The sequence below is a fragment of the Pristis pectinata genome, chromosome 38, assembly GCF_009764475.1.
Source record: "Pristis pectinata isolate sPriPec2 chromosome 38, sPriPec2.1.pri, whole genome shotgun sequence".
Taxonomy (NCBI): Eukaryota; Metazoa; Chordata; class Chondrichthyes; order Rhinopristiformes; family Pristidae; genus Pristis; species Pristis pectinata.
Genome location: NC_067441.1, coordinates 2,340,291 through 2,358,184, shown reverse-complemented (window position 1 = coordinate 2,358,184; position 17,894 = coordinate 2,340,291). Strand labels below are relative to the sequence as shown.

The 17,894-nt window shown below is 55.8% G+C and overlaps 1 protein-coding gene across 1 annotated transcript; it reads left to right on the top strand.

Moving 5' to 3' along the window:
- The first annotated feature begins 5,595 nt into the window (after positions 1-5,595).
- Positions 5,596-17,849, top strand: LOC127586916 (galectin-12-like). The gene is made up of 8 exons (XM_052044944.1): positions 5,596-5,616; positions 9,117-9,220; positions 11,760-11,970; positions 12,709-12,828; positions 14,932-14,970; positions 15,390-15,416; positions 16,305-16,393; positions 16,540-17,849. The coding sequence occupies exons 1-8, from the start codon at positions 5,596-5,598 to the stop codon at positions 16,871-16,873; spliced, it is 945 nt and encodes a 314-aa protein (XP_051900904.1). The 3' UTR covers positions 16,874-17,849.
- Positions 17,850-17,894: the final 45 nt, after the last annotated feature.

The following is a 17,894-nucleotide window of genomic DNA, read 5'->3' as shown; positions in this document are numbered from 1 at the left end:
CACTTTAGGGGCAATTTACAGCGGCCGATTAACCCACCGACCCCGCATGCCTTTGGAATGTTGGGAGGGAACCCGGGGGAGACCCACCCAGTCACAGGGAGAACGTGCAAACCCACCCCGTGTTCCAACCCAATGAGTGAGCCAGGTTCCAGGCCATCAGGCTTTGCAAACAATGCGATGAGATGGACTCTGACCTCACGATCTACCTTGTTGTGACCTTGCACCTTATTGCACTGCACTTTCTCTGTAGCTGTGACACTTTACTCTGTACTGTTATTGTTTTTACCTGTACTACATCAATGCACCCTGTACTAACTCAATGTAACTGCACTGTGTAATGAATTGACTTGTACGATTGGTTTGCAAGACAAGTTTTTCACTGTATCTCGGTACAAGTGACAGTAATAAACCAATACCAATCAGATGCTGGATTATCGGAGTTTTACGGCTTTGAACTTAATACTTTCACCTCCAACACCCTCGCTGACAGATTCACCCACCTCAGAGAAGAAATTTCAACGCGCCTCGGTTTTAAATGACCAGCCCCTCACTCTGTAGCTGTGCTCCCTTTTTAGTGACTCTCCCACCAGTGGAAACATCTCAACATCTACCCAGTCTCTCTAGGATATTGGAAGAACTCAGCAGTTCAGGAGGGGAAATAGACAGTCGACCTTTCGGGTCGAGACCCTTCATCCGAGCTGAAAGATTAGAGGGGAGGCGTCTGGTGTACAGAGGTGAGGGGGAAGGGGCGATGGGCGGATCCAGCTGAGGAGGGGTAATAGGCAGAAGGAGGAGGGCAGAGTGGAGGTAGCAGCGGAGCCTGGGGGCTGGGAGGTGAGAGGTGGAGGTGACATGGTGAGATCTGATGGGAAAATAAAGCAGAGCATAGGATCAAGTGAGGGAGGTGGGGAGGGCAGAGGGGGACTAGGGGGAGGGGATCGTGCCCCCTTAGGATCTTGTATCACTCCTCATTCTTCCGAACCCTCCCAACCTGTCCTGCCTCTCTTCCCAGGACAACCCCGTAGTGTAATTGTTACCCTGACGGGGTTGGTCTCCACCCTATCGCGAGGCACTCCCTCTGTCCCCTCCTCACTCTCCGCAGCTCGTTTTCCCACTGCTCCCGGTCTAGCCAAGGGTTCGTGACCCAAAATGTCAATCCTATTCCTTCGCCAGCAGCCGCGGCCTGTAAACCCCTCGGCGGCGTTCCCAGCCTGCGGCATGCTGCTTGAGGAGCAGACCATTTGGCCCCTTGTGTCTGCTTTCCCGTTCAATAAGACCATCTTTTACCTCAGCGTCACCCTCCTGCCCGAACTCCATATCCCTCAGTACTTGAGTCTCTTGGGGAGAGAACGCGACAGGTTCAAAACCATCTGAGTCCTGAATAAGTGTCCACTTACTCTGAGACAGTGATCCCTGGTTCCAGATAAAGAAAGCACCAACTGCACCAAAGGATGCTGCCTGGTTTAGAGAGTATGCATCATGAGGAGAGATTTAGGGTCTTACTCTTTGAAGAGGAGGAGGATGAGGGGAAACATGATAGAGGTGTACAAAATATTAAGAGGAATAGATAGAGTGGACAGCCAGCGCCTCTTTCCCAGGGCACCAATGCTCAATACAAGAGGGCATGGCTTTAAAGTAATGGGTGGGAAGTTCAAGGGAGGTTTTTTACCCAGAGAGTGGTTGGGGCATGGAATGCGCTGCCTGGGGTGGTGGTGGAGGCAGGTACGTTGGTCCAATTCAAGAGATTGCTAGATAAGCATATGGAGGAATTTAAAATAGAGGGATATGTGGGAGGAAGGGGTTAGATAGTCTTAGGTGTGGTTTAAAGGCCGGCACAACATTGTGGGCCAAAGGGCCTGTACTGTGCTGTACTTTCTATGATTCCAACTCCACAATTACTCTGAGAAGGCCCTTGAGAATTTTGTATGTTTCATTGGGATGTGGGAGGAAACCGGAGCACCCGGCGTGGTCACTGATGGGCTAGGACAAGGCAGAACGCCCAAGAAGTTTCCTGTCTCCACAGACGCTGCCTGACCTGCTGAGTGTTCCCAGCATTTTCTGTTTTTATTTCAGATTTCCAGCATCTGCAGTTTTAAACAAAAATGCATCTACTGGTTTACATTCCTTGCTGCAAAAAAACATCTGGAGACGCACCCTGGTTCAGTAAGCAGCTCCTTCAAGGTCTGATTATCCCAGCCTGATAAGGGAAGCATATCGGCAACTCCTGTGGTTGAATAGTTGGTACAGAAGAGGTTCACCAGGATGCTGCCTGGATTAGAGGGCATGAGCTACAAGGAGAGGTTGGACCAACTTAGGTTGTTTTCTCTGGAGCGACAGAGGCTGAGGGGAGACCTGACAGAGGTTCATAAGATTATGAGGGGCACAGGTATCTTTTTCCCAGGGTCGAAATGTCTAATACCAGAGGGCAGGCATTTAAGGTGAGAAGGGGAAAGTTCAAAGGAGATGTGCAGGGCAAGTTTTTTATATAGAGAGTGGTGGGTGCCTGGAACATGCTGCCAGGGGTGGCGGTGGGGGCAGATACGATAGAGGTGTTTAAAAGGGTCTTAGAAAGGCACATGGATGTGCAGGGAATAGAGGGATAGGGGCAGTGTGTAGGCAGAAGGGGTTGGTTTAGTTAGGCGTTTAATTAGTTTGGCACATCATGGGTTAAAGGGCCTGTTCCTGTGCTGTGTTGTTCTGTGTACACCTGTCCACCACACTAATATTCAGATCTCCAACATCCACGTTTGTCTTATAAATCCAGATAGTAAAACGGAAGGGAACGTGGAATCGGAGGGGCAGTGCTGAGGGAGCACTGAGAGGCAAGAGCTGAAGCAGGCAAAGCAACATCAGGTCCAAGCAACAGGTTTCAGTGCTGCGCTGAAGGCTGACTGCAGAACAAGTCAGACCAGTCCCTCAGTCTCGGGTGTAGCAGGTAGCAAAGGGGCTGGCAGCCAGTTCAGCGTTGCCCTGAAACTCCTCGGTACTCTCCAAAAATAACCATGTGTCCTGGCACCTCTGTAGATGTCACTGATCAACCCTACAGGGAACTGGTGCTTTGTGCCAGCCCCCAGGAGAGCGGCGTTGGATGTTGGCTGAAGCTGGGGGCTCGATTGTAAGAGGCGATGTTTGGCAGTGGACACACCCTCCATCGCTGCTGCGCTGGCATTATCTTCTGGCGCACTGGGTGAGTATCGTGTGTGTTTACATTGCAACCTGTGTAGAGACGTCAGACAAGGAAGCCTGGTCTCCAGACAGGTTCCAATGTAAACACACACACACACACACACACACACTACTGGCTGTGGCAGCCCTGCTGGCTCCTGTCCACAGCTGTTTGGAACCGACCCCAGTATTGTGGGATGATTATAGCAAGGCAGGAGGCTGCTCTGCCCATTCTGCCTGTGCTAGCTCGCTACCAGAGAAACTCACTCCTTTTCCTGCAAGAGCGAAGATCTAATTTTCCTGGCATTTACACCCTGTATATGACAACAATAAACTTGAACTGGTAAGCCTTGCAAATATTTCCTCACTGTATATCTATCCAAATTTCACTTGAGGGCCACATTGCACACCTGCAGGGAGTGAGTTCCAGATTACAACCACGTACTCTGTAAGAAAGTCCTTTCTCTTTCTACTTGTAACTTGAGGTCCATGATCTCCTCAGGAGACAGCACATTGGCGCAGTGGGTAGATGCACTGCCTCGCGGCTCCAGAGACCCGGATTTGATCCTGACCTCCGGTGCTGTGTGTGTGTGTGTGTGTGAGAGAGAGAGACCCGTGTGGGTTTCCTTCCACATCCCAACAACATGCGGGTTGGTGGGGTTAATTGGTCGCTGTAAATCGCCCCTAGTGTATGGGTGAGGATCTGAGGGAGCACCACGCTGTGGGAGGGGCAGTGAAGAGGGAGCACTGCGAATGCTGCACTGCTCTGGGAGGAGATGTCAAACCAGGGCCCCGTCTCCCCACCTGAAGTGGACGTAAAGGTATCCCACAGCCACAGTTGGCAAAAAGTGTGGGGAGATCCTTCAAGGATCCATCACCAAAAAAAAAACTAATGGAGCAACACTGGAAGAATTCAGCAGGTCGGGGAGCATCTGTGGAGGGAAAAGACCCTTCTGATTCACAGTGGGAGCTTGCTGTGTATAAACCTGTCACAGTTCCTACACTCTGTAAACCGTCTTGGTGCTAAAAGAACTTTGAGAAACAGGGGTCTTGTTGATGCCTTAGTTGAGTATTCACTTTAAAGTCTGCGATCCGGGTTTCTGTACACACTTACACCAAGTTATGTCGGTAACCACAACAGAAGGCTGGAGATCTGTCTGCTGAATCAGTCTCACCCTTCACGAGAAATAAGCAGCAAGAGGCATTCCTTTGTCTCCGCACGCACCAAGAGCTTCTAAAAAAAGGCTTTTGGTCTCTGCAGTGAGTTGTGATTTGGAATGAAATACCCGATAGGGCAGAGGGAGCAGATTCAACACGAACTTCTCCAAGGGAATGGGCGATGGCGAGGTAGAGGGACCGACAGGGGAGAGTGTTCAGAAAGAAAATCCCCCTCTGGGATATTCTGTGTCCCTCGGACACATGTACACAGAGAACACACTCTAAAGCGAAAGCCCTTCACTGAATGTGGACATTAGCCAACTTTCTAGATAATTGATTCAGACAGAGGTAAGGGTTCAAATCTTACCTTGGCTGTTGGGGTATCTACACCCAAATAAATCTGCATTTAAAAAATAAATGCATAAGGACTGTGGAACTACAGGGTTATTGGAGAAATGATCTGGGTTCACTGTGCCCTACTAGGGAAAGAAATCTGCCGATATTACCCGCTCTGGGTCTATATGTGACTCCAGACTGACCTTAGGAGACCCCAGACCCACCAACATGGTTGACTGTTAACTGCCCTCCAAGCTCAGGGGCAGTTAGGGAGAGGCATTACCACTGGGATTCAGTTCCTGATAATGAATAAGGATGGGTTGAAGCCAGTGAGTCCCACTGGACTCCTTGCCAAGGATCCCCTGGTGAGATGTTCTGAGATTCAGCCAATCACTTTTCAGTGTACTCGTTCTCAACGGGAACCCCATGTGTCGGACTTGGAAGCCAAGCTTTGAGACCTGGTGACACGTAAATGCACTTTGTTTCCTGAGTGGGGTCTTGACTGTGCACACAAGCCACACTGCGGGAGGGGAGGTGAGGGGGGAGCGCCGCGCCATGGGAGGGGCGGTGAGGGGGGAGCGCCGCGCTGTGGGAGGGGCGGCGAGGAGGGAGCACGTAAAGTAGCTCCCTTCAGTACAAATGCCTCACCAGCTGTGAAAAGCTTCGAACTACCCTGACCTGCAATGGAATCGTTGAACCCATGAGGTTACACATTAGGACTTAAACCATTGCTTGGAAATTCCGATGGTTTGGTACCTGGCTCGGGAGCTGCTGATTCACACACTCCCTATAAACTCACCTGTTTTACTGGAAAACATATTAAACAACTGTGTAACATTTTTAAAAAAATTGAATTAAAAGTGTGTAACGGTGTTAATGGGAGTAATATCCAATAGTTCGGAAAATCTGCCAGTCCGATAACCTGAAAATCCCGAGATGCCGGATTATCGGAGTGTGGTACAAATGCTGCAACACAAAGACCCTCCTATTCCTCTTGCTCCTGGATCCTGCACCGAACGAGCCCTGGTTCTGTGCCTCACCTGAGCCATGAGCCTTCCTCCTCCACTGGTGGGAATCGTGAGGATTAACCCCGGAATGTCTCGACCAGAACAGGAGCCGGCTCCGAGGCGTATCAGCGGACGTCGTGCGGTTAGCTGGGAGATGTTGCCGCTGCCTCTGTCTCCATGAGCTCTCGCTGTTTCCCTTTCTCTACTCCTCTCACTCTCTCCTCATCTGCCGTCTTCCTTCTCTCTTCTTCCGTCCCTCACTTGGTCACTCTGACTCCCTGCCACACCCTGTCTCTCTTTCTCCTTCTCTGTGGATGCTGCCTCTCTTTCTTGTCCCCCTCTCACTCTCTCTCCTGCTGTCTGTCTCTATCTCCCTCTCACTCTTGTCTCTCGTTCTGTCTCTCTCTCACACACTCTCCCTCTCTCCCCGCCTTCCCCACAGCCTCTGACGACCTCCGCTCGATCGATCTCTGCTCTTTTACCTTGTCACCCAGCCTACTCGAGTTCCTCTTATCAGCCACATCTGTTTGCTAAACTTGTTCAACCAGCTGTCTGACTGGTTCTTTACTTGTGATATGGTGACAGCAGACTATTCAGCACCTTATTGCTGTCCTACAGGAACGGGAGGAGACCGACACCGGACCCCCTGAGCTTTGACACCCACCCCAACCCCAGCAATATCCCTTTGCGTTTCCCACACCCAGGTGACCGGTCGTGGGAACCACCTCGACACTTGCTTGGAGATACAGGAGATGCTGGAATCTGGAGCAACAGACAGTCTGCTGGAGGAACTCAGGGGGTCGAGGACCATCGGTGTTGTGGGGGTGGGCGGGGGAGCTGGGGAAGGAACTGTCGATGTTTCAGGTTGAAACCTTGCACCAGGTTGTTGCTCGACGCCGGCTCAGCTGGCTGCCCAGGTGTTCCCTGAGCCAAGCCTCGTCCTCCCTCTCGGTCTCTCCGCGGATAAAGCGTGGGGGAGACAAGACGTGGGGGTGGGGGGCCTTCTAGCTGGGGGCCCTGAGGGTTAATAAGACGACACAGGGCGTGAGGGAGTCCCAGAGCTCAACGGCCAATGCTGGTCTCTCCATTGCCGTTACGGAGGGCCGCATTCCTGGGTTCAGAGCCCGGATCAATCCCAACGGATTGACCCTCAACGGCGGAGACGCTGAGCAGCCTCTTTAAACTCGAAAAGTTGTTCCCCAACTCTCCGCCGTTGCCAATTATCCAGTCAGGATCATCGGGATGGACACAGAGGCCCCGGCAACATTTAGCAGGGACCTAGAAGAGCATTGGAGCCACAAGGCTGCCAAATGGGTTCGGTACAGACTGGTGGTCAGCATCAACACGATGGGCTGAAGGGCCTGTTGCTAGGCCCAATGGCTTTGGATGGGAGCCATGGCAACTTGTCACTTCCTGTTGGACCATGTGATCCACCTGTGATTATGTCACTTCCTGTTCAGCTCAGGGGTGGGGAGGGGGGTTAAAGAGGCAAAGGTCTCCCCTCCAACCCCAGTCTGAGGTCAGCAGCGAAGGGCAACACCCGGCCATGCCGGCCCCTCCCAGCACCTTGCTGCAGCCTCCGGTGTTTTATCCAGTGAGGGCAGCTGTCATCATCGGGGAGAGGGGGGGAAAGGGGGGGGGAGGAGGAGGAGGTGGAGGGAGGAGGAGGTGGAGGGAGGAGGAGGAGGAGGGGGGAGGAGGGGGAGGGGGGAGGGGGAGGGGGGAGGAGGGGAGGAGGAGGAGGGGGGGGGGAGGGAGGGAGGGGGAGGGGGGAGGGGGGGGGGAGGGGGAGGAGGAGGGGGGAGGGGGGAGGGGGAGGGGGAGGAGGGGAGGAGAGGGGGAGGGGGAGGAGGGGAGAGGGGGAGGGGGAGGAGGGGAGGAGAGGGGGGGGGGAGGAGGAGAGGGGGAGGGGGGGGAGGAGGAGAGGGGGAGGGGGGGAGGAGGAGAGGGGGAGGGGGGGGAGGAGAGGGGGAGGAGGAGAGGGGGAGGGGGGGAGGAGAGGGGGGGGAGGAGAGGGGGGGGAGGGGGGGGAGGAGAGGGGGAGGGGGGGAGGAGGGGGGGGGGAGGGGGGGAGGAGGGGGGGGGAGGGGGGGAGGGGGAGGAGAGGGGGGGAGGAGGGGGGGAGGGGGGGAGGAGGGGGGAGGGGGAGGAGAGGGGGGGGAGGAGGGGGGGGGAGGGGGGGAGGAGGGGGGGGGAGGAGAGGGGGAGGAGAGGAGGGGGGGAGGAGAGGAGAGGAGGGGGGGAGGGGGAGGAGAGGAGGGGGGAGGAGAGGAGAGGAGGGGGGGAGGGGGAGGAGAGGAGGGGGGAGGGGGAGGGGAGGAGGGGGGAGGGGGAGGAGGGGAGGGGGGGAGGGGGAGGAGGGGGGAGGAGAGGAGGGGGGAGGGGAGGGGGGGAGGGGGAGGAGGGGGGAGGAGAGGAGGGGGGAGGGGGAGGGGGGGAGGGGGAGGAGAGGAGGGGGGAGGGGGAGGAGAGGAGGGGGGGGAGGGGGAGGAGGAGAGGAGGGGGGGAGGGGGGAGGGGGGGAGGGGAAGGAGGAGAGGAGGGGGGGAGGGGGAGGAGAGGAGGGGGGGAGGGGGAGGAGAGGAGGGGGGGGAGAGGAGGGGGGAGGGGGGGAGGGGAGGAGGGGGGGGGAGGGGGAGGAGGGAGGGGGAGGAGAGGAGGGGGGAGGGGGGAGGGGGAGGAGAGGAGGGGGGGAGGGGGAGGAGAGGAGGGGGGGAGGGGGAGGAGAGGAGGGGGGGGAGGGGGAGGAGGAGAGGAGGGGGGGAGGGGGGAGGGGGGGAGGGGAAGGAGGAGAGGAGGGGGGGAGGGGGAGGAGAGGAGGGGGGGAGGGGGAGGAGAGGAGGGGGGGAGGGGGGGGAGGGGAGGAGGGGGGGAGGGGGGGGAGGGGGAGGAGGGAGGGGGAGGAGAGGAGGGGGGAGGGGGGAGGGGGAGGAGAGGAGGGGGGGAGGGGGAGGAGAGGAGGGGGGGAGGGGGAGGAGAGGAGGGGGGGAGGGGGAGGAGGGGGAGGAGGAGAGGAGGGGGGGAGGGGGGAGGGGGAGGAGGAGAGGAGGGGGGGAGGAGGAGGGGGGGAGGGGGAGGGGGGGAGGGGGAGGAGGAGAGGAGGGGGGGAGGAGGAGGGGGGGAGGGGGAGGAGGAGAGGAGAGGGGGAGGAGGAGAGGAGGGGGGAGGGGGAGGAGGAGAGGAGGGGGAGGGGGAGGAGGAGAGGAGGGGGAGGGGGAGAGGAGGAGGGGGGGAGGAGGAGGGAAGTAGGAGGGTGGGGGTGAAAGGAGGGAGGGTGGAGAGGGAGAGTAGGGTGGGCGGAGTGTAGGGGAAGGGAGAGTAGAGGGGGCAGGGCAAGGAAGAGTGGGGAGGGGGAGTGATGTGTCTGGAGTGTGACAGGAGGGGTGATCCCCCCCCATCGGTTACCCGGGATCTTTCTCTGCACTGCTCACACCCTGGCTGCGGTCCACAGGTACTGCCCTATATCACCACCGTGTTCGGAGGTCTGTGCCAGGGAAGGATGGTGTGTATCGCGAGCACGGTGCCCAGGAGCTGCAGGAGGTACGACCGCATCCGGTGGGGCGGAGAGGGTTAAACCTCCAGGTCTGGTCACGGCAGGAGGGGTAATCGGTAACTGGTTTATTATTGTCACGTGTACCCGGATACAGTGAAAAACTTTTGTTTGCCGTCCAGGCAGATCATTTCAATACAGAAGTACAAAAGGAAAGCAGAGTGCAGAATAAAGTGTTACAGCTTCAGAAGAATGAGGGGAGATTTGATAGAGGTTTACAAAAGTATGAGGGGTATAGACAGAGTAAATGTGAGTAGGCTCTTTCCACCTAGATTAGGAGAGATAAGTACAAGAGGACATGGCTTTAGGGTGAAAGGGGAAAGGTTTAGGGGGAACTTCTTCACTCAGAGTGGTGGGAGTGTGGAACGAGCTGCCGTCTGACGTGGTAAATGCGGGCTCGCTCTTAAGTTTTAAGAATAAATTGGATAGATACATGGAGGGGAGAGGTCTGGAGGGTTATGGACTGGGTGCAGGTCAGTGGGACTAGTGGAATAAAGTTTTGGCACAGACTAGAAGGGCCAAATGGCTTGTTTTCTGTGCTGTAGTGTTCTATGTTCTATTTCTACAGGGAAAGTGCAGGCAGGCACACAATAAGGCGCAAGGGCCACGATGAGGTAGATTGTGAGGTCAGGAGACACAAGAGACTGCAGATGCTGGGATCTGGAGCAGTACACAATCTGCCGGAGAAACTCAGCGGATTTTGTTGCTTTTGCTTCTTCTGTCCAACGGGGACGGGAGGGGAGAGAGTGTCCGGGGTGGGAGGGGTCACTGCTTTCCCGAGGCAGCGGGAAGTGTAGACTGAGTCTGTGGAGGGGAGGCTGGTGTCCGTGATGCGCTGGGCTGTGTCCACAACTCTCTGCAGTTTCTTGTGGTCCTGGGCAGAGCAGTTGCCGTATCAAGTATCCAGATTGGATGCTTTCTATGGTGCATCTGTAAAAATTGGTGAGGGTCAATGGGGAACATACCAAATTTCCTTAGCACTCTGAGGAAGTAGAGGCGCTGTACTGGGTTTGGGTAGGAACGTGGAGTTAAGTTTATAGTCTAGTAATCCACACTCTTACTGAATTAATCTTTTTCACGTAGAGGGTGGTGAGTGTATGGAACGAGCTGCCAGAGGGAGTGGGTGAGGCAGGTACAATAGTGTCATTTAAGAAGCACTTGGATAGGTACATGGAGGGGCGGGGCTTGGAGGGATAAGGGCCGAACGCAGGAAATTGGGACTAGATGGGTGGGCACTGTGGTCGGCATGGACTGGTTGGGCCGAAGGGCCTGTATCCATGCTGTATTGCTCTGTGACTCTGTAGCAGGGAGAGCCTGCTCCCAGGTAATGAGGTTGTGTGTTTTGTGAGATATTTCAGGAACTTGACAACATTACCTCGGCTGACGAGAATGGTTCCTGTACAGAAGAATTGCGGGGACATTAGACTGTCCCTGGGTTGTGATAAGATATTTAGATAAGGTATTTATTTATTAGTCCCATGCTTACAGACAGCAGCAGAGTTTGTACGTTCTCCCCACGTCTGCGTGGGTTTCCTCCGGGTGCTCCGGTTTTCTCCCGCATTCCAAAGTCGTACGGGTTAGCAGCTGTGGGAGCAGGTTCTGTTCATAGATGTCTGTCGGTCAATTTTGTCCGTAAGTTGGAAAATACACACAAATCACTGGGTACGGTAACCGTCCCGACACGGTCTGGCAGTGCAGGGCATCGAAAGCGTCTGAAAAAGAACAATTACTGAAAGTGGGGGGAGGGTGTGTGGGGGGGGGGAGACGGAGGGGGGGAGGGTGTGTGGGGGGAGATGGAGGGGGGGGAGGGTGTGTGGGGGGAGAGGGAGGGGGGAGGGTGTGTGGGGGGAGACGGAGGGGGGAGGGTGTGTGGGGGGAGAGGGAGGGGGGAGGGTGTGTGGGGGGAGAGGGAGGGGGAGGGTGTGTGGGGGGAGACGGAGGGTGTGTGTGTGTGGGGGGGGAGAGTGTGGGGGGGAGAGGGAGGGGGGAGTGCGTGTGTGGGGGGGAGTGCGTGTGGGGGGGAGTGTGTGGGGGGAGCGAGAGGGGGAGTGTGGGAGGAGAGAGAGGGGAGGGCAGGGGGAGAGGGAGGGGTGGGGGAGTGTGGGGGAGAGGGAGCGAGTGTGAGGGAGAGGGAGGGGTGGGGGGAGAGGGAGGGGTGGGGGGAGTGTGGGGGAGAGGGAGGGGTGGGGGGAGTGTGAGGGAGAGGGAGGGGCGGGGGGAGTGTGAGGGAGTGTGGGGGAGAGGGAGGGAGTGTGGGGGAGAGGGAGGGAGTGTGGGGGAGAGGGAGGGAGTGTGAGGGAGAGGGAGGGGTGGGGGGAGAGGGAGGGGCGGGGGGAGTGTGGGGGAGTGGGAGAGTGTCATGGAGTGACACAGTAAGGAAACAGGCCCTTTGGCCCAACTTGTCTGTGCTGACCAAGTTACCTAACTGATGTCGTGAGCTGAGGGGGTGAGAAGGTCTCCGGGGGGGAGTTGGGCGGGAGAGGTGGGGGAGTTGCTCGCCCTCCTCCTGGACCCCGTTGTGACCCTGCCCGTTTTCCCACACAGGTTCTGGGTGGACTTCCAGTGCGGGAGCAGTGTCCGGCCTCGGGCTGATGTGCCCTTCCGCCTCACTGCCACCTTCGGGGCTTCCCCCTGCGTCTCCTGCTCTGCCCTGTGGAACGGACGGTGGGGACTGAGGCAGCAGTGCAGAGCCCTCTCCCTCCAGGAGGGCTGCCTCCTCCATCTCCTCATCCACTTCCAGGAGGACAGTGTTCTGGTAAAGGACTAACCTTCCCACTTAATGCTGGCCGTGTCCACAAGCACCCAGTGTTTTCCCAACGGAAAAAAACGGTGGCCAAGTCTCGGGGTCTGCGCAATGTTGCAGATCTACAAAACTCTGTTCAGACCACACTTGGAGTACTGTGTCCAGTTCTGGTCATCTCATTATAGGAAGGGTGTGGAAGCGTTGGAAAGGCTGCAGAGGAGATTTACCAGGATGCTGCCTGGTTTAGAGAGTATGGATTATGAGGAGAGACTAAGGGAGCTCGGGCTTTACTCTTTGGAGAGGAGGAGGATGAGGGGAGACATGATAGAGGTGTACAAAAGAGGAACAGATAGAGTGGACAGCCAGCGCCTCTTTCCCAGGGCAACAATGCTCAATACAAGAGGGCATGGCTTTAAATTAATAGTTGGGAAGTTCAAGGGAGATATCAGAGGGAGGTTTTTCATCCAGAGAGTGGTTGGGGCATGGAATGTGCTGCCTGGGGTGGTGGTGGAGGCAGGTACGTTGGTCAAATTCAAGAGATTGCTAGATAAGCATATGGAGGAATTTAAAATCGAGGGATATGTGGGAGGAAGGGGTGAGATAGTCTTAGGTGAGGTTTAAAGGTCGGCACAACATTGTGGGCCGAAGGGCCTGTATTGTGCTGTACTGTTCTACGTTCTAACGTGTGGCATGGCCGCGTATCTCCGCGCAGAGACGCTGAGGTCCGTTCTGTGACTCCTTCCCCTCCAGGTGGTTGCCAACGGAAACCGGCTGCTGGAGTTCAAGTATCGTCGACCTCGGCGGACCATGGACACCCTGAAGGTCATGGGTCCCGTCTTAATCAAAGTCATCGGCTTCATTAACCAAGATGTAGGTGCCCAGCGCGGGCAGGGATTTTGGGAATTCTGCATTCCCCGGTGGAGTCACAGAGCAGGGAAACAGGCCCTTCGGCCCACCGATCTATGCTGACCACCGCGCACCCTTTTGCACCAATCCTACACTGATCCCTGATCCAGGGTCTCAACCCGAAATGTCGAAAATTCCTATTTTCCCCACCTCATCCGAGGCTTCTCGACCCTCTGGCATTTGTTGCTCCAGATTCCAGCATCTGTAGTCTCCTGTGTCTGCGTCGATCCCTTTTGTTTCAATTCTCCGCACATTCCCATCAACTCCCTCCAGATTCTACCCCTCACCCACACACTCGCGGCTGACTCACCCACTGACTCCGCTCATCGTTGGGATGTGGGGGGGAACCGGGGGAAACCCACGTGGTCACAGGGAGAACGTACAAACTACACACACACACACACACACACACACTCACTCAGTCTGTGTGTCTCTCTCTCTCTGTGTCTCTCTGTCTCTCTCTATGTGTGTGTCTCTGTGTGTCTCTGTTGTCTCTGTGTCTTTGGAGCTGTGAGGCAGTGGCTCTACCCACTGCCCCCACTGTGTCAACCGAAAGAGAAAATGCCCCCCCCTAAAAAAAATACTCAGTAGGTCAGGCAGCATCTGTGGAGAAAGAAGCAGAGTCACGTTACAGGTCAAAGACCGTTCGTCGGATCTCTGTTTCTCTCTCCACAGATGCTGCCTGACCCGCTGAGTGTTTCCAACATTTTTCAGTTTTTATTTCAGATTCCCAGGTTGTTGTTTTTCTGACTTTCATTTCCTGGGCGTGAGCAGGAATACAGTCCATTGGTTATTAAAAATCTACAAATGATTAGAGAGAGAGTTGTAGTCCTTCAGCCCAACTCATCCATGCCAACCAAGATGTGTATCTGAGCTAGCTCCATCTTCCTGTATTTGTCCCTTATTCTGCTAAACCTTTCCTGTCCAAACATCTTTTAAACATTATAATCTCACCCGCCGCTACCACTTCCCCTGGCAGCTCCACCCTCTGTGTGGAAAAACTTGCCCCTCAGGTCCCCTTTAAATCTTTCCCCTCTCACCTTAAACCTGTGCCCCCTAGTTCTAGACTTCCCTTCCCTGGGGAAAAAGATGCTTCTCATGGTTCTATAAACCCCTCAGCCTCTGTCGCTCCAGGGAAAACAGTGCCAGCTTGTCCGGTCTCTCCTTATAACTCCAGCCCTCCAGTCCTGAGCTTGTTGAGATCCTCAGGAGGGTAAAACACAAGATTGAGGCCAATTCTGCCCCTCCTACCTTCGTCACCAGGAAAGACAGCAAGAGGCTGTGGAAGGGGTCAGGAGAAGATTTAATGGTGTCCTCTCCAGCGATGTGGAACTTGGTGAATGTTTCAAGAGTGGAGAAGCTGGGATGATCTCCCTGGTGCAAGAAAGGTACCAGAGGGGTTGGGATTGATGGTGAGACAAGTCTGTTCAAGGCGTTGGTGAGGCCGTATTTGGAGTATTGCGTTTAGCTTAGGTCACCCTGCTGTAGGAGAGATGACGTTCAGCTGAAAAGAGATTTACGGAGATGTTGCCAGCTCTCGAGGGACCGAGTTATGGAGAGAGGTTGAGCAGGTTGGGACTTCTTTTCTTTGGAGTGTAGGAGACTGAGGGGAGGCCTTACAGAGGTGTATAAGATCACGAGGGGCATCAATAGGGTGAATGCGCACCGGCTTTTTCCCAGGGTTGGGGAATCGAGAACGAGAGGGCACAGGTTTAAGGTGAGAGGGGAGAGATTTAATAGGAACCTGAGGGGCAACTTTTTCACCCAGAAGGTGGTCCGTATGTGGAACGAGCTGCCAGGGGAAGTGGTTGAGGCAGGTACAGTAACGACTTTTAAAAGACACTTGGACAGGTCCATGGACAGGAAAGGTTTAGAGGGATATGAGCCAAACGTGGGTAAATGGGACTGACTTCGATGGGAATCTTGGTCGGCACAGACCAGTTGGGCTGAAGGGCCTGTTTCCGTGCTGTGTGACTCTGTGACTAGTTTGGGGAGGTTCGTCAGCCTTGTCCACAATGTGTGCACACACCAGCTCGTGCTGACTGCTTCTCTCTGCTCTTTCCACAGCCATACCACCCTCTGCAAACCCAATATCCGTCGCAAGTGGTGAGTTTGTCTGGAATCTGACGGCACCGGTGTAGGGGGGCAGAAAATAATAACACGAGGGGGGGGATGGTGTGGGATTTTAGCCAGAATTCACCTGCACTTTGACAACATCACACACTCCCAGTGTCAGACACAGGGTGAGGCTCCCTCCACACTGTCCCGTCACACACTCCCGGGGTCAGACACAGGGTGAGGCTCCCTCCACACCGTCCCGTCACACACTCCCGGGGTCAGACAAAGGGTGAAGCTCCCTCCGCACCGTCCTGTCACACACTCCCGGGGTCAGACAGTGAAGTTCCCTCTACGCTGACCCCACTGGTGTAGTACTGTGCACTCGGGCAGATTCTATGCAAATATTTCTTGTGCTGATCAGTGTGATCGCTGTGTGAACTTTGTTCTCTTCTCTGTTTACGTTCCAGCCATTTTCACTGAAGGATCCAGCTCTGGTTAGTATCCCCAGTCCCTGCACACTGGGTGGCTGATGCTTTGGGTTGAGATCCTGCATGAGGACTGAGAGTGTGGAGGGAAGGTAGCTGGTGTATAGAAGTCGGAGGGAGGAGCAAGACGGAGGGTGACTGGTGATAGTTCAGTTCAATTTGTCCAGAGCCTCGTTAGACCACGCCGGGAGTCACCGTGCACAGTTCCCGGTCTCCGTATCCCACGCCGGGAGTCACCGTGCATAGTTCCTGGTCTCCGTATCCCATGCCGGGAGTCACCGTGCACAGTTCCAGTCCACATGTCCCATAGAGAGCCTCCCTGATGTGACTTGATCACGTTTGTTGTATTGGATCTTGCTTTTCTGTCCAGGCTAAATACCTTTGCAGTGGGAACCAGTGTCAGGTGGGGGTGGATGTGGACTGTGGTGCTGGGATGGTATCAGCTGGGGAACAGGGAGAGATCTGATCGGGATTGGTTTATTATTGTCACACGTACTGAGGTGCAGTGAAAAACTTTGTTTTGCGTGCCATCCAGACAGATCATTTCATCACATCAGTACATCGAGGTAGTAAAAGGGAAAACAGAACGCAGAATAAAGTGTTACAGTTACAGAGAAAGTGCAGTGCAGGCAGGCAATAAGGTGCAAGGGCCACGATGAGGTAGATTGTGAGGTCAGGAGTCCATCTTATTGTACTAGGGAACCGTTCAATCATCTTATAACAGCGGGATAGAATCTGTCCTTGAGCCTGGTGGGATGCGCTTTCGGGCTTTTGTATCTTCTGCCTGACGGATGGGGGAAGAAGGGAGAATGTCCTGGGTGGGAGCGGGAGGCTGATGTGAACCTCTCGCCCTCTGGGGAACTCTTGAATTGATCTGTTGCCCCCTCTGTTCCCCAGGACGTCCCACTGCTGAGTCGGATTGAAAGTGGATTGGCACCAGGACACAGAATCACGATCCGGGGCCAACTTCACGCAGACGCCCAGGAGTAAGTGTCGACTGGAGGTGTCACCATGTTCCTTCTGAGACCCCTCCCGCCCCCCCCTCGCCTCACCCGCCCCCTCGCCTCGGCGCCCCCCCCCCCGCCACCCTTCCGTCCTTCTCCCTTCTGAAGGTCACTCCTTCTCTGCCCAGGTTCGTGCTGGTTCTGTCCGAGGACCCCCGCGGTGGGGAGGCCGGGGAGCCTCGAGAGGGAGAGGCCGGGGACGTTCCCCTCAGGATGACGGTCGACTTCCGGCGGGACGTGCTGGTGCGTGGCTCCTGTGTGGGGCAGGTCTGGAGTCACGAGGAGGAGGAGAGGCCCCCTCCCTCCCTCCACCCAGGACGGTACTTCGAAGTAATGGGTGTCACCGGGCCGGGCTGGGCTCCCACCTCTGCACCAGTCGGACACTGGCACCTGTCCCATGCCACCCCCCACACTCTTCAACATCCCTCCCAGTCCAACCCCACTCCCCCCGTCACTCCCTGAAAATTTTAATAACCCCACCACAAGACCATAAGATATAGGAGTAGAATTAGGCCACTCAGCCCATCGAGTCTGTTCCACCATTCAATCATTTTTTTTGACCCCATTCTCCTGCCTTCTCCCCGTAACCCTTAACCCCCTTCCTGATCAATCTCTGCCTTAAACACACCCAATGACTTGGCCTCCACAGCCCTCTGTGGCCACGAATTCCACAGATTCACCTCCCTCTGGCTGAAGAAATTCCTCCTCATCTCAGTTCTAAAGGCACATCCCCTCATTCTGAGGCTGTGCCCTCGGATCCCGGACTCTCCCACTGATGGAAACATTCTCTCCATGTCCGCTCTGTCCAGGCCTTTCGGTATCTGGGAGGTCTCACTGAGATCCCCCCCCCGTCCTTCTGATATCCAGGCCCAGAGACATCAAACGCTCCTTGCAAATTAACCCTTTCGTCCCCTCGATCGTTCTTGTGAAAACCTCCTCTGGACCCTCTCCGGGGTCAGCACATCCTTCGATACGGGGCCCAAAACTGCTCAGAAAATGCAGTCTGACCAATGCCTCAGCATCACATCCTTGCTTTTATATTCTAGTCCTCTCGGGATGAATGCCAACATTACATTCGCCTTCCTGACTGCCGACTCAACCTGCAGGTTACCCTTCAGGGAATCCTGCACTGGGACCCCCAGGTTTCTTTTCACCTCCCGAATTCGCTCCCCATCTCGATAGTAGTCTCACTCTCTACAACCTTGAGCACCCACCCCCCAGTCTAACCCCACTCCCGCCCCCCCCCAGACTAACCCCACTCCTGCCCCCCCCAGTCTAACCCCACTCCCGCCCCCCCCAGACTAACCCCACTCCTGCCCCCCCCAGTCTAACCCCACTCCTGCCCCCCCCAGTCTAACCCCACTCCCGCCCCCCCAGTCTAACCCCACTCCCGCCCCCCCAGACTAACCCCACTCCCGCCCCCCCAGACTAACCCCACTCCCGCCCCCCCTGTCTAACCCCACTCCCGCCCCCCCAGTCTAAC